Source organism: Pezoporus wallicus, unplaced genomic scaffold (assembly GCF_028554395.1).
Source record: "Pezoporus wallicus isolate ANWC-B61680 ecotype Strahan unplaced genomic scaffold, APGP_CSIRO_Pwel_v1 contig_6155, whole genome shotgun sequence".
Lineage (NCBI taxonomy): Eukaryota > Metazoa > Chordata > Aves > Psittaciformes > Psittacidae > Pezoporus > Pezoporus wallicus.
Window position 1 is genome coordinate 351,781 of NW_026637610.1, and position 16,503 is coordinate 368,283.

A 16,503-nucleotide genomic window follows, 5' to 3' on the forward strand; every position below is an offset into this window, starting at 1 on the left:
TGTGCAGCTCAGACCCCGTCCTGGACCACACACACTGCCCCAGGCAGAGCTGCACACACACCAAACCCACAAAAGGGAAGAAGACTGTAAATACCTGAACATCAAGGGAGGAAGGGGACAGTGCAGCAGCCTGGCTCCTTCTAGCTGAGCTGACGGCTAAAATTAACTTGGACTGAACCCTGCACTGCTGCAGGTTTCACAGCTCTGGGCGAGATGCTGCTGCTTCTTCTTGCATGTCCCCACCTTGTTTTTTTCACATTCCTGCGAAGTCTGAGCCTGAATCCAGGGCCCAGGGCCCAGCCTTGTTCTTCCCCTCCCCAGAACCAGGACTAGGTAAGAGCAGCACTGCCCGTTTCGTAGCAAGAGAGGCTCGAGACCCCCGTGGAGATGGCAGACAAGGGCCCCGTACACACCAGGATCAGCTTCCTCCCCACCAGCACCAAGGGCATGAGGCAGTGTTTGTCCCCCAGGTCAGAAGAAACCCATCTTTCTTGGGTTCAAATGCTGACTGCAGGACAGCAGGGGAAACCCCTGCCTCACAGCCCTCTGCTAGGAAAGGGGGTGCAGCTCAGTGCGGGCTAAGCCCAAGCCTCATGGATGCAGCAGGAGGGGAAGATGGGTTGGCGATTTCCCCCAGGGCCATGGGGAGGTGCAGGACAGGCTATTCCTTGATCTAGAACCACAAAGAGCCTGCCCCATCCCAGCAGAAAAGCAGAGGTGGCCTCAAGCTTGCCCTTACAAGACAAGCCCACCACCTTCATCTTTAAACCTGGTGTATGCTGCGCCCTCCCAGCCAGTGACCAAGCACGTAAGAGGATTGCTGACGTGCGAGAGAGGGGCAGCCCAGGCCAAGAGCAACCTCAGCAGCCTCCACCTCTGCCACCAGGAGCAGAACAGTTCATGTCACAGCGTACAGCTCCTCACGGTCGTTCTGGCAGATCTGATAGCGACAAGTGAGCTTCTGTGACCAGGCCCAGGGCTTTTTATGCTTGTCCCGAGGAGGAAGCAGGAAAGCAACGCTGCAAGCCACCAGCACGTGCCAGATGCTGTGGGTGTAGTAATAGTTCTCATTGGTTTCCATGAATGCATATACTGAGATGGCAATGAAAGCCAAGGTGATCCCTGGGAGGAGGTAGAAAACCCAGCGCTTCCACGAGGAGGGATAGCAGTGCCTGCGCTTCACGCCATGGTAAACCTGGAGGTGTCAGAGCACAGAAGGTTAAGCACCCAAGAAGTTTAGACAGGGGGCACAGGCAGTGCTGCCTGACCCAGGAGCATCTACCAACCTCACAGCAAGAAGCTGTGCCTGCTGCCCCCGAGAGATTCATCCTCCCCTCTTCTTGGGCCCATCTTTTGCATGCAAAAGCCCACACCCAGCTGTAGCACCAAAGCCCAGCACAGATGCTATAGCTCCTTCCCACTGCAAGGGCAACAGATGACCCTTCTGGGGCAACACTGCAGCCACAGGCATGCACTCAATTGGAGCTGTGGCAGCTGGATTGTGCCGAGACCCATAACCAGGGATCTCTCAGCTACAAGGGATGGACAAACACCTTGCCTTGCCCCCCCCCCTCCATCTGAGTGCTTCACAGAATCATAGAATAGTTCGGGTTGGAAGGGACCTTGATAGGTCATGTAGTCCACCCACCTGCAATGAGCACGGACATCTTCAACTACATCAGGTTGCCCAGAACCACATCCAGCCTGGCCTTTAACGTCTCCAGAGATGGTGCATCCACCACCTCTCTGGGCAGCCTGTGCCAGGATTTTACCACCCTCACTGTAAAGAATTTCTTCCTCACATCCAGCCTAAAAGCCTCCCCACTTTTAGTTTAAAACCATCACCCCTCACCCTGTCGCAACTGGCCCCACTAAAAAGTCTTTCCCCATCTTTCTTACAGACCCCTTTTAAGAACTGAAAGGCCAAAATAAAATCACTCTGAGGAGATTTTTGGAGCAGATCAAGCCATGCCTATGGATGGGCTGTAGCCAGGGTCTGCTCTGCCACCATCATTCTCCAGAAGGGAGCAAAGGACAGCAAGTCCTGCCTCACTGCCCTTACTTACCCACGCTGCAACCATGATGACGAGGGCAAAGAGGCAGGGACCCATCATGTTCCACACCCCTCTGCGGTCCAGCTGCAGGGACATGGCAATTAACAGGGTCCCCAAGACGAAAAGGACCTGGGAATGAGACACCACCACTGTCACCAACAGCTCATCTGTTGCCAGAGCACAGCCAGCCGTGCCCAAGGCATGGAGGACCTCACCTCCTGGCCACCCAGCCCTACGTGCATGCAGGACTTGGGAGCAGCACCTTCAGAAGGAGAAACCAGAGGATCCATGAACCTTTCCCACAAATCCCAGTCCCTACAAGCACACAGGTTCACAATCCCAGGACAGAACAAGCCAGTGGTTTAAAACCAGGGTGGCACTGAGTGTCGGACAGGCTTTGTCACTGGGCTAGGCTGTGTAAATGAAACGCAGCCATGAGAGGGCTCAGTGCGGCCACCCGTGGCTCGGCTGGCTCAGGTCTGGCCCTGGCGTGCAGGGTTACCTGACACTCACGTATTTCAGGATCTTCTTCACGCGGGACATGCACAGGATCGTCACCCAGATGGACACCACAGAGCCCAAAAAGTCACAGTACTGCAGTGTGTCGTAGTCCATGATGCACAGCACCGCGATGCCTGGCTGGTCGCACGCATGGTAGAACTAGAGCCAGGGACAAAAGCAAAGGCTAGCGTGAATCCAGCAGCACCACAAGGCTTTCTGGGAAGGAGAGGCAGGAGAAGGCTCAGCCCCTGGCAGCAGGATCCCTCCTGGAAGTGCCTCCCCAAAGCTCCACCATGGTTTTACAGAAAGCAGATGAGAGCAGCCATCAACTTGCTCTCTAGGAGAGCTCCTAGGACAGCACCTTTCAAGAGTACAATGCTCCTGAAGCAGCCAAGACGAAGACACCCATCTCTGCTCCCTGGGCTCCCACCCCCAAACATAAGAGCCCAGTGAAAGTAACACTTCTGCCCAGCTCTGAAGGAGCAGGACGTGCCCATGGAGGTGCTTGTCCAACAATCCTAGAAGCTCCTCTACCAAGGACTGCAGACTGATGCAGCATTCCTGATGCTCAGCGGGAGGTGAGAGGGGACCCGACAAAAGGCAGTCCCTACCGTGGAGAAGAACATGGTGTAGGTGTAGACGGAGGCCTCCACCAGGTAGTAGCGATAAACAGCAACCGCTATGGCCGGCAGGAACATGAGGTTGCTTAGGGTGAGCAGGAGGGTGGCCAGGTTCTGCACACTGATAGACTGGGCCTTGGCATCGTCCGTGCAGCTCCACCCTCCCCAACCTGCAGAGCAGAGAGGCTTGTGTGGATCTCGCTGCCCTACCCTGTCTTCCTGCAGCACCCAGCAAGAGCCTGGGATGCCTCAGAAGCAGGATTCACAGCCCTGAGCCTCCTCTCACTTGGTCCATCAGCCACTCCCACTCCTGGTCTCAGGATGGTCTCTACTCATTGCATGCTCTGCTGTGAAAAGTCTTGGGGAACCCCAGCAGTGCCCTGCATCTGCTCTGGGGGCATCCCACAGGTTGTTCCCATGTAGCAGAGGCCACCCTAGCTATAGCGTGGGTCTGTCCAGAATGGTACTTTTCACCCCTCCAATAACTCAACACACGTGCTACTTGATGGTGGTACATCAGGCTTTTGGGCCTCAGATGCTTCACATGATGGTGCAGGCTGGGTGAAAGCTCCCTACACATCCCTGGAACCAGGGTAGAGAATGAACCACAGCACTGAGGAAGACATTACTGGGCTCCTCCTACCACTTGGCACATTGGGGCAGACTGCAAAGCCAGGTGAGATTGCTCTAGCTTTGCAGCTCTGGCCTTGCCCAACAGATTTGAAGATCCTCAAGGATGTGGCCATGGACACTGTGCAATGATGAACAATTCCGACAGGGGAAAAAGCTGTCTTCTTCAATTTAGCTGGAAGTTTCCTTGCTGCAGCCCAGGTCTGTGGCCTCTTGCCCCTTCCCTCTGCTCCCCAAGAAGAGCCCAGCTCAGGGTCCTTGTAGCCCCATGCACAGCCCAAGGTGTGATTGTAACTCCTCTTCTCTAGTGTGATCAAACCCAGTGCCTCAGTCCGCAGTGGCACCCAAGTCTGCACAGGACAGTGGGAGTGAGCATTTCCTAGAGGACAGTGTGATGACACAGGGCACAGTTCTCAGCCTGCTGACAAAGGACTGAGCTAAGACAGTCTCCTGTGAACACACACCTGTCTTTTTTTTCTTTGAGTTTATTTTTGCTCACACCCTGCTTTGGGGGAAGAAGGTCAGTCACAGGGCAGCCTGGGTATGTGCAGGCACCCCATGGTCCAGAGGCAGAGTTAAAAGTAGCTACAGTGCCACTAGAAACCAAGCCAGCAGCTCTGCTCCTTGTGCAGGCTCCCTGCCAGGCAGAGCCTGGGGAAACTGCTCTCTCCAGTTTATTTCTGGGTCACGAATATGCAGATGGGGCATTTTGCTCCAAGTGATTCAACAGAAAGCTGTCCTCAGCCTGATTCCCCGGTTCCCTTGGGGTGCTCTGCGTTTCCCAGAACCTGGCACCCCTCAGGGAAATGAGGATGCTGCTCTCCATCTCGCTCCACACCCATCATCAGCACTGCAGCAGACAGCAGGGATGTCTTGGCTCAGACCCAAAGCAGCACTGAACCACAGTTTACCCTGTCCTTCTGCTGGGAACAGGTACACGTACCACCCAGGCACAGCAGTGCTATCATCTTCCCTACGCCACTGACTACAGCCCAGCCTTCTCATCCTGTTAAGATAATTATCAGCTGACACAGATGTTCCTCCCTCAGGGGCACCTCCAAGCCCAAGGGCTGGCCTGCGTGCTGTCTCTTGGCAGGAGACAGCACCATGGCAAAGCACAGGCAGGGATGCAGCCTGACCTCGTAACACCCATACCAGGACCCCACATAACAAACCTCCCTGGAAGGCACAGGCTCTGATGCAGGCACTTCCAGCAGCCCTGCCAGCACCCTGATCAATCTGGGGATGCTCAGGAGCACCTCTCCAAGCCCTGAGCTGTCCTCAGCCCAATTCCCCATTTTCCCTGGGATACTCGCTGCTCCCTAGAACACAGCATCCCTTGGGGAAGTCAGGATGCTCTCCAAGAGGTGCTAAGGGCTCTTTGGCAGGCACTGTGACACCAGGCTGCTCCTGGCAGCTGCGGCAGACCCCAGGCTGCCCTACCCAAACACCACCACCATAAACATGTGTCCTCCCCTTGGGGAGGATGGCAAAACTTCCTAGAACATGCACTCACCAGCCTTGCAGCTGCAGCCAGCATAGAGGTAGCCATGTCTTCTCAGGAGGCTGCACTGTCCGTACGGCCCACAGTCGTTGAAGCAGGGGGTGAGGTATGCAAAGACGGTCACTTTGGCTTCTGCAGCATTACAATGACTGCAAGGAGAGCAGGTCACATTGGTACACTGGTCCTCTGGGGCAGCCTTGTGCCCAGGAAGCACCCTGCTCTGGCTCAGGCCATGCCTGTGTATGCAAGCTCCCTGGTATTCTGGGATCTATTCATCCTTCCCCAGAGTTTGAAGCAGAGTTGATTCCCTCTCCACTTGAACTGCCAAACTGATGTGCAGCCATCAGCTCTCTTGACACCCATAGCAGACTCCAGTGACCATAACTGACTGCAGTATCACTAGCACTGTTTTACAGTGCACCCTTGGCCCCTTACACAAGGACCGAGCTTCTGCTTTCTAGTCAAACTGCAGGAGTATGGTCACAGCTGCCTACATCTAAGGGACACCTCAAAGGAGTAACAGCAGTATTTTCATTTACCAATTTATCACCTCAAAATCCACCTGGGCAAGAGGAAGCTCATCCAGCCAGGCTCTGCCATCTGCAGCCTGCATGAGATGTGCCAGCTGAGCACTAGAGAAGCTGTTTGGGTGCTCACAAGCGAGCAAGCTGAGATGGTCACCCACCCCCTGTTCCCTCTGCAGCCGCAGTTCACCTGCTACCAGCTGAGCTGAGCCCATGGCATGGTGGCGAGGACAGGGGTTTGGTTTTGCTTACACCAGTCAATGGCAGTGGGATGTGGAGACAGAGCGCTCTGAACCAGCGCCGAGGTGGGATGGCACAGCACTCACCCCTGGCCCTTCAGGCAGGTGAGCTGCAGGGAGAGGAACCAGTCATCCGTCTGTGGGTACAGGACAATCAGCGTCGCTTCCGCAGAGGATGTGCTCACACTCAGAGGGTAGCCCTGGAAAAAAGCTTAAGGAAAAGAGGGTGCTGCGATGTGCCAAGACTAGGGGAGAAGGGCCCACAGCAATCCTATGCCAAGATGGACTGCACAGGAATCAGAGGCTCCTGTGGCTCCTGCTCCCATCCTCAGGAAGTACCTGGGGAATGGAGAGGACCCTTGCCCCTGAGACCCTTGTTTATTCTTTCATCTCAGCTCTCAGCCCTGCACAGACAGCTCAAGGTACCTGGAGCACCCTGTTTGCTTGGCTAGTCCTCCAGTGCAGAGCTTAGCTTCACTACACACCAGCAATACCTTGACCATCCCCAAACCTCTTGCCAACAAGGCTGGAAGAGCCCCAGACAGTAATGACACCTTCCTTTGTTGGAGACTAACTCTGGGTGCCACACTAGCACCTTAGGCACATGCCAGCACAAAGACTTCACAAGAGCTCGTGCCAAAATCAGCTTCCTTGGGACACTGTGAAGTCCAGAGTCAGTTGACAGCTCACAAGCCTAAAAGCAAAGCCCCGAGATGGTGTCGCTGAGCTGGCATCAGGTGCCAGCGTCTCCTACCTGTGCTGCAGTTGTGTGTGGCATTGAAGGACAGCACCGGTGAAGCAGCACTCACACATGCTACCACGGAGGCATTGGCCAGGTTCACGGATGTCTGTGCAAACAGAGCAGTGTCCCAGGTCAGAGCGCCCGATGCCACCCCCTGGCACAACTCCTCTCCCATGCTGCCCCCAGGAGCAGCAGGGGACAATGAACCCTGCAGATCAAGGTCACCCAGCAACTCAGCAGCTTTTCCTGGGCAAACCCATGCTCAGCTCACCCTGCGCTGCCACCATGTCACAAGCTGGCTGAAAGGCAAGAGGGGCTTGTGGGGGGCCTCATGGGGAAACTGCCCCAGAGCTGGGGCACTCACACATCGCTTCAGCAGGAGCACAGCGGCAGGAGCCAGAGGCAGCAGGACACCAGGGCTGAGCCCTGCTGCAGCCCTCAGGAACTTACACAGAATTTCAGGGGGCTGATTTTGGGATGTCACTGAAGGGGACTGGGAATCAGTGACTTGGGCAGGAACATCCCTGGGTTTCCCTGCTCAGTTTCCTATCCTGGTGGCAGGGTGCCAGGCTCCTGTGCAGAAGATGGCACTGCAGCTGCTTTCCATTTCATCTCCTCTGCGTCACTGCCACCACATGCCAGCAAGCTGTGGCACCTGAACTGGAGCTGGCAGGTGGGACATGCTGGAAGTAGCTAAAAGAAGCTCAGAGTGTTTTGTGACAACAAAAGGGAAGATAAATAGTCCCACCGGTACCTACAACCCCTGGAGTTTGCTGACAAACCCACCCAGGAGCAGGCACAGAGCCCTGCAAAGGGGAGACAATCCCATCTGAGAGCCTCCACACCTTGTTAAGCAAGAGACTGATCACGAGGGAACCCCCGCTGTCCATGCCAGTGTTCAGGCTGAGGAGGAGCAGGGTCGGGGAGAGGTTGTTCACAGGCACACTGGGACCATTCAAGAGCCTGTAGCGCACAGACACCACATCCAGATCCTCACGAACGACGGGCTGGTTCTGCAGGCAGAAGCTCCTCTGGCCAGAGATGTTGTGTGAAGCCTCTGTGGCAGACAGAGCGGAGCTCCCTGCTGCTCCTGTGCTACCTGGTCTGGGACCAGTTTGGCTCTGGTTTAGGCTGCTGAAGTTAAGAAATGAACTGGTACTTCCTGGTCTGCAAGCTGTAAAGCAAAAAGGGAAAGGAATCAGCACAGGCAGGACTAGCATCTCATCCAGGCAGGGCCCCAGCAGCTCCAGACCGTCAAGTGACAGCATAAACTGGAGGTATTTCAGGTGGTTCATGCATTCGCTACAGCCCCTGAAAGGCACCATCTTTGCAGAGGGAACTCTAGCATCAGCATCCACAAGTTGGAACATGATGGACCCTTGTCCATCGCTCCCAGAGACTCTAGTGCTCCCCTCTAACACCTCGACTGTGAGTGCAAGGCCCTCCAGCACATGGGTTCAGGCTCTGCTTTGAAGAGGGGATGGCAGAACCCCCAGCAGAAAATGTGCCTCGTTGGTGAGCTTCCAAGAGTCAAACAGGGATTATGGTCATGTAATAGGAGGATGCAAAGGTGCCTGTCACAGCCACAAGGACCTTGTAACCTTCTGAGTCACAGGGTGTCACCCAAAATGGTGACATCCCCTCGCTACCCAAGACATTACCCCAAAGAAACCTCTGTGAAATGGTTTCTTGTCTGTAGCCTGCTTATTCCCAATCGACAGTCAACATAACATCACAGTGCAGTAACCCCAAATTACTTTCCCCACAAGATTTCAAGTAAGTCAGGCACTACTTCACAAACAGGCTTTGGAAAATATCATTGCTTCAGAGACCCCAAACTTTTCAGGCGTTTCCAAAACAGGCATCTCCAGGGAGTTCCCTCTTGGGTGAACACTGAAGCCTTCATTTTTGACCTCAAAGCAACAACTATGTTCCAGCCCCCAAGGTTATGCCAGCATGCTAGGGAAGACAGCCACCCACCCCAAGGCTCAAGAGAGACACAGTAGACACAAAGTTCTCTCTGGTCCTTCCCACAGGGCTAGAGAAAGTGGAAGCCCACCTGTGAAAGAAGCCAGCATCTGCACAGACACACTGGCATTGGTAGGGCCAAGACTCTCCACCATGATCTGCAGCCACTTCTCCCAGGGGGGTGACTCCAGGGCCAGGCTGCAGTTTACGTTCCCAGTGCAGGTGATGATCTTCTGGAAGGACTGGGGCAGTGTGATGGAGCCCAGCACTACCCGCACGGCACACGCTTTCCGCTCGCTTGCCACACAGCTTCGCAGCTCAAACCGCATCCCCGCAGCATGCTTGGGAACGAAGACCCTGCAGGAGGAAGGGAGACCAGCAGTTGGCAGAGCTTTGTGCTCTCCACATAAGCCAGCTGTGACCCACCACAGTGATGGGGTTTTGTGGCAAGAGCTGGCTGGTTCTGCTTGGTGTTGTGAACATCCTTCCCAAGGGAAACATCTCCAAGAACTACAATTCCCACAGCTGGACCTCTAGGACCACCCGGGAAGAGCTGGAGAAGCGCGTGCTCCCTGTGCAAACCCTACCACTGCTGCAGGGAGCTTGGCAAACAGGCACGGAGAGCCAGCTCCAGCCCCACACGGGAACAACAGTGGCTTCCCCTAAGCAGCACCCATGGGAAATCCCGCCCCACCATGGCCATAAGTCCTTCCACCCGCTGCTCTCACTCACTTGACATGCAGTGGCTTAGCAGGCGAGACAACTGTTTGTGGCATGGCAACACCAGGCTCCAGAACAGGCATATCAGTGAGTCTGAGCACAAACATATCTGCCTGGAACATATAGGGGCATGGAGTGGAGAAACCCTGCAGGAGGGGAGAGCAGATGGGTCAGCTGTGGCAAGACACACTGAGCAGAGCACGATGGCTGAGAGCTTCACCAGGACCCTCACCTTCACTTCAATCCTGCCAGCAGCCTCAGGGAGGTGGGCAGCGATGAACCAGTCTCCAGCAGCAGGGCTGGTGATGTTCACAAATGTGGTGTTCTGCACAGCACTGCTCAGAGTGATGCTGATGTTATAGGAAGGACGGACAGTGGCATTAGCAGGAAAACGAGTGCCCAGTGGGTTAATTACAGGAGGGGCCCCATAACGAAAGTGCCTGTGAGAGAAACCAGAATGCAAATAAATCAAGGGGTGTAAAGACACTGGCAAAACAAACTGGGATACAAGCTCATCAGGGGACACCCAGGTTGGCCTGGGATCTGAGAGGGAGCAGGGTGGAAAACCCCACATTTTCAAGTGGGCCACAAGAGCCATCATTTTCATCTGATGAGGACTGGCTGCTATTAGCTTATCTGGGATTTATTTAGAGATTGGTTTAACTTGGCTGCTTATTAAGATAAGGATTTACATAATTCCATGAAGCCTGAAAGCAAATTTTCACACTTACTAAGGTTAAGCCCCAGGCGCAAAACTACTCCTTTTTTATAACCATCAGCAAATTCCCCATATAGGCTGAATCGTCAACAGAGAGCTTTTATTTTCTAGCCAAGATTTACATCTTCCCTATTTCTTCTCTTAAGAAGGGCAGGCAGACAGACTAAGAAGATGCTTACCAAGGAAGGTCCATGTGACTGACTTCAGTACAACAGCACTTTGGCTTCCCAGATAAGCAGCCCAGCATTTGAAGCAGCAGAAAAGCAGGCAGCAAAGTAACACGCGAGATATTTATTTGGGCAGCCAATCTGGTGTTCAATTTGCTTGCTTTTGGACTGCAGTGCAACCGCACGTAACGGGTCCAGCAGGCAAACATGACAGTGGATATGGTGTTAACCCGTTTGAGCTTAGCTGGGCTGGTCTTCATTTCTTAGGGTATTGTTTAGCTGTTGCCTTGTCCCTCACATCCCCAAGCTATTGGAAACCTTTCTGGAAAGCAGAAAAGAAGATCAGCTGTGCTAGGATGCTCTGGAGCAGCTGAGAGCACTGATCTGTGTCCAGGACAGACCAGGGAAGTGCAAGTCGAGCTGCTGCAGTCACTCCTGAGACCTCTGTGGAGTGGGTGCCAGAGACCCATGTGTCTCCATGGGCACAACTTGCCCAGGAAGCTTGGTATCCTCCCAAGCTACAGCTCAAAGTCCTGAAATCCTCCACCTCAAGTACTGCTTTAGGCAGCATTTCTTTCACTGGCATTAGGTTTGCAATCTTCTCATGCTCTTGTGTCTGCAAGACTGGGCATTCCTCTCCTATCTCTGCTCCACACACAGTTGCATGCCTCACAAAGTGTCCCCACTCTATTCAGTTCCTCTGTGCTGGGGAATTTGGCTGTCTCCAGTCGGTTGGGGTCCTCTCAAACCCCCTGTAGTCCTGCTACATCCTTTGGTACCATGTGCAGGATCCTGCCAGGCACAGAAAGGTCCAGAAACACTTTTGCTTATGAGCAGCAACACCAGCCTCACTGTGGAGCTATCTCCAGTGCTTCTAAGGCGTCTCTTAGACACCGCATCTGACAGACAGCCACAGATGCACTGATAACAGGAACACAAAATGCTCCAACAGGTTTAAACACAGGTTTAAACAAAATGTTCCTACAGGTTTACGCTCCTACAGGTTTAAACACAGATTTAGTGCTGCTACATGAAGAAACTATGGCTTTTTCAACTAGAAAACACATGTCCAACATCCTACAATCAACCAACCACAACCATGAACAACAAGGACAAGAGAAGGAAAGGAAGCCCACATGGGCAAGCACCGGCACAGGGACATACATACACTGTGATCTCCATGTCGGTGCACTCAGGTCCTTTTCCCCGGGATGCTTGCAGAAGCCAGCGAAGCAGCACAGTTTCTTCCGGCACATGGAAGTGGAAGAGCTTAGCGTTCCCATACCAGCTGTAGAAGGACAGCTTCTGTGCACTCTGAGAGAAGTACTCAGAGACATACATGGAGTCTGAAAGGCAGAGAGCACAGCACTTGCTGGGGTGGCTGCTGGGGGCAGGCTGCAGGGCTGAACCACCCACAGGAGCACACAGGAGTCTAAAGGTTGCTGGAGAGGAGCCCTTTGTGTCCCTGGTTTCTCATCCCAGTCCCACTAAATACACTGTGATCCAGCCAGAACCATCCACACCCCTGCTACAAAACCATCACCTGGAGCCAGAGAGCACTAAAAGTACCCTCTGCAAGATGCGCTCTGAAGATGACAGATCACCAGAGACATTGAGAGGAGGAAAAGGTCGGAGTAAAAGTTGATGTCACAAGAAAGGACCATAGAGTAGGCAGCAGGGACAAACAGTGCAGAGCAGACGGGTGCAGGTAGTGCAGGGGTGCTCGAGGGCCCAGCAGCAGGTACACACAGTCAAGAGCTGTGCCCTCATCTCTCTGCTGAGCACATGATCTAACCTTATCTGTCTTACCCAGCTTAAGACACACGTACAGCACAACCCACTGCCTCCCTGTGACACACAATGTGATGAAAATTCATGTGCTGCAAACCTAATTCCACTTTCAGATGTACCTGCTGAAGTCTAAAGATTCTCCTACCTGGAAGAAAGGCTGCTGTGATAGCTAGAACAGCCCCAGGGTAGGCTGAAAGATCATGCAAAACTACAGCTATTCAGTCAAAGTGCCATCAGGACTAACTAGATCCACCATCCACCCCTCTGCCCAGCTATGCTTATGGATTACCCCCAGCCCGCTGATAATTCCACCTGCAAATTGTACATCAGTGCTATTGTATGCAAGGAACCAGCCAGACTGCAGCGCCGGGATGGAAAAACAACATCACACCAGGGCTGACAAGAGGACGAAACCGCACAGGTTGCCCACCCAAAAACAAGGCTCATAACACTCAGCAAAAGGGTAGAAGAAAACATCTTCACATCTCTGCCAAGTCCTCCAGATGTTCCCTTTCTACTCCGGAATTCCCTGGAGTGGAAGAAATCATCTTTCAGCCAGAGATTCCTCATTTGTAACAGAGAATAAAGCAGCAAGTACGGTTTAACTTGCCTTCCTCCAGCACTGCACAGGGTCATGCTGGAAACACAGAGGACCCAACAGAGTTTAAGAAAGATGCCAAAGAAAGAGGAAACAATCCTCAAGCAGGACCAGAGCCTTGGGATGTACTTTATGCCAAGAGGAATCTAATCCTAGCAGGAACTATGATTCATGCCCCAAAGCAGGATGAATGCTGACCTTCACCCACAGCGCTGCAAAGAGACAGGAACAGTAATCATGGGTTTAATTCCCTGGCAAATTACCAAGCCAAAGCCTCCGGGCACCCTGTAAACCTGACAAGGAAAGGAGGAAACAGGGGAACAAGAAATACCAGCCATGCAAGCCAACCGGAGGAAGAGTGTGGCCACGCACCCACAGGGTCCAGCCAAGGGAGCAGCTCCTGCAGCACCTCAATGCACAGGGCCAGGCGAGGGCACCCAGGGGAAGGGTGAGCCTTGGGCAGGACAGCGACAAGCTGTCAGCCTGTGTGCAGAGCTTTCCCCCATGCCAGGGCTGTGCTGCTCTCTACGCCAGCGAGGAGCAGAGACCACAAAAGGGGCTTTTGAAGCAAATGCTCCCTGGCTGCAAGGCAGCACAGTGCGTGGGCTACTACGGACAAGAGCTGGCTGTGATCCCCTGCGCTGATCGTAGTGAGCCCAGTTACATTTGCTGCAGAGGAGTTACAGAAGGGAGCAATGTTTAATCAGTGGTGTCTGTACCCCAGCTGCAGTCTGCATGCAGAAGGCATGTTTGTTTCTGGAGGTCCATAGAGGTGTTTGGACAAAGGATGTGGGTAGACAGGGACACAAAGCGTGATTAGAGCTGGGAGAGCCCAATGCAACATGTCCCATCAGACAGCCTGCACAGGGATAAGTCCTCCTGCCTTGATAAAAGCTGCTCCAGCCTGAGAGAGCTGGGCTTGTTCAGCCTGGAGAAGAGAAGGCTCTGGGGAGACCTTGGAGCAGCTTCCAGTGCCTAAAGGGGCTGACAAGAAAGCTGGAGAGGGGCTTTTTGCAAGGGTCTGTAGTGACAGGGCAAGGGGGAATGGCTTTAAACTGAGAGGAGATTTAGATTAGATATTAGGAAAAAGCTCTTCCCTGTGAGGATGCTGAGGCGCTGGTACAGGTTGCCCAGAGAAGCTGTGGCTGCCCCATCCCTGGCAGTGTTCAAGGCCAGGTTGGATGGGGCTTGGAGCAACCTGCTCTAGTGCAAGGTGTCCCTACCTGTGGCAGTGGGTTGGAACTGGATGATATGTAAGGTCCCTTCCAACACAAACCATACTAGGATTCTATCATTCTAACCCCACCAGCCGTCGAGCTCTGCACAGCCAACAGCCATGGTCACCACCCACCCAGCACGTCCTCTTGAAGCTGAAGCGTGATTTGTGTGGTTCTTGGGGAGGAGAGGGCAGCCAGGCTGCAGAATTAAAACCCCATGCAATGAGCAGCGCTATTTATTAAGGACTGGTCAATTACATGGCACCAGCTCAAGCACAGTGCCAGGCTGAGGGCAGGCGGGCAGACCTGCCCTGCTCACACGCTGCCGGTGACCAGGTCAGCAGCAGCTGAGGCTGTATCAACAACACACCTGCGTGGACAAAGCCTGTCCAGAAGCAGCTTCTCATGGTGAGAACTGGCCCCTGCTCACAGGCTTTGCTGTGCTGGGCACCCCAGAGCTGCACCTGGGCTGACAAGGAAGCACCACAAGCAGATAAACTGAGTATCAGCAGAGGAAAGACAGAAAGACAGGTCACCCGCAAGCAAGGCGTTTACTTTGGCAGCCCATCTGCATCGAGAACACACGCTCTTGTATTTGCTCGCTCTGTATGTGTCTGTCCCCATCTATTCAGTATGCTCTGCACCAGCACAGCAACACCTGGAAAGTCCCACTCGACTGTTCCATGATGTTCACAAGCCTTTAAACTGAGCAAGGGGATTGTCAAATGTCAAATGGATGTTGTTTCCATCCTCTGCCATCCAGATTCCACATAAGCACTTTTCAAACCTATTATGCAAAAAGCATTAAAAAAAGTGTTTTTAAGACAAAAAACAAAGTGCAGCAGAATCACAGATGCAGAGAGATGCGTTATTTGACTCTCAGAGTAAAGAGCCACCTGCAAGAGCATGGGTTTGTTTGTCCAAACTACCATGAGATCATGGTAGTTTTAGGAAGTGATACCTTGGTTTCAGGGCTTCCCATCAAAAGGATGAAACCCTCATCTCAAAGCAGACACTGTCTAGAGCTACAGAGATGATGATCAGTCTGACTCAAGTAAAGACTTGGCTACGTGGCAGGATGTTTGCCCATTTATAATGTAACAGACACCCTGTTCCTATAGCCCAGGTCAAAAATCCATCCATAAATGTTCCAGGAAGAGGACCCCTCGCTCCTCTGGGGCGGAACTGATCTCGACCAGTGCCCAGACCTGACTCTGTGGGGACACTTCCCCAGCCGGTGGGACAGCACCAAGATAAACCAACCACCACACCTCAAGGGCAGGGGCAGTTCCTCAGGGCTGGGAACCCAGTTAGCAGGATGCCAGAGGAGGGTGGGCCTGGGGCAAAAGGCCATCTCGTCCATCAGCTCCCCGGAGCAGCTCCAGGCTTTGCAGACTATGAGGAAGTCATTATGCTCCATCAACAGTGGATAGGCACCGCTGGCACAAGCCTATCTCTATGATGGGGTGAAGCAGGCAAACAACCTCACGTTCCCAAGCCTGTCCACCACTGCAGCCACGGGCTGACCCTCTGCATGGGGAGACTCAGTTCCCGTGCACCCCAGATCCCCATCACCGCCACAGAGAGCAACCCACATTTCTGCAAGCCCTCCGCTCCATCCCAGCCGCCTGGATGTGCTGGAAGTAAAGTAACCTCAGAACCAAGCAAAACCAAGCAGACCCATCGCTGCCACCGCAAGTACAGCAGAAACCCCTCTGGGACCGTGCCTGACCTCTCGCTGCTCTGCAGCGCCGGACACAAGCGCTGCTCCACCAGAGACAGCTCCCAGAGCCCCCACCACCCAAATCACATCGAGAAATCGCGACGCTACCTCAAAGCCGCCCCTGTCAGGAGCAGCGGGGCTCAGACCGGCTCCCGGCGCTGCGCGGCAGGCAGGTCCCCTCTCACTTTAACGTGACCCGGTCGGTTTCCCACCGGCGCCTCTGCCGCCGGGACTCTCCCAGGCGGGCAGCGAGGCCGCCCAGCCCGGCTCCTCCGCCGGACGTGCCCCTGTGTCCCTGTGCCCGCGGAGCATCCCCGAGCCCCCTCCCGCTCCCCGGCCGGGACTCACCGGGCCCGGCGCGGCTGCCGCTGCCGGCGGGGAGCGCCAGGAGCTGCAGCAGGAGCAGCAGCAGCAGCCGCCGCAGCGGCGGGCCGCCCCCCCGCGCCATGGCCGCCCGGCGTTACCCCGACATCGCCGCCCGCCGCCCGCCCCGCAGCGACATCCCCGCGCTGCCACCGCCCGCTTCCGCCGGCCCGCCCCGCCCCGGCCCGCCCCCGGCGGAACCACCGCCCCCGGGAGCGCTGCGGCCTGGGGACACCCGCGGCCGGGGCAGCGTCGAGCTCCTGCGGCACCGGGACGTGCACGGAGCGGGGCGGGGGGTGGGCGGCCCGGAGCAGCCTGCGGTGCTCGGGGCTGAGGGGATCTGGTCTCCGGTCTCCCTGTCCTGGGGACCCCCGTGGTCCTGGAGAAGCGCTGTAGTCCTGTCGGGGCCCCAGGTAACCCCAGG

The 16,503-nt window shown here is 54.7% G+C and overlaps 1 protein-coding gene across 1 annotated transcript; it reads right to left on the minus strand.

Annotated features, from left to right (window-relative positions):
• Nucleotides 1-334: 334 nt before the first annotated feature.
• On the minus strand, nt 335-16,193 carry PGAP6 (post-GPI attachment to proteins 6). Its single transcript, XM_057406556.1, has 13 exons — nt 16,065-16,193; nt 11,556-11,733; nt 9,735-9,942; nt 9,515-9,648; nt 8,874-9,139; nt 7,660-7,988; nt 6,827-6,920; nt 6,160-6,283; nt 5,322-5,458; nt 3,167-3,345; nt 2,568-2,714; nt 2,067-2,183; nt 335-1,195 (listed from the first exon to the last, which is right to left on the minus strand). The coding sequence occupies exons 1-13, from the start codon at nt 16,162-16,164 to the stop codon at nt 899-901; spliced, it is 2,310 nt and encodes a 769-aa protein (XP_057262539.1). The 5' UTR covers nt 16,165-16,193; the 3' UTR covers nt 335-898.
• Nucleotides 16,194-16,503: the final 310 nt, after the last annotated feature.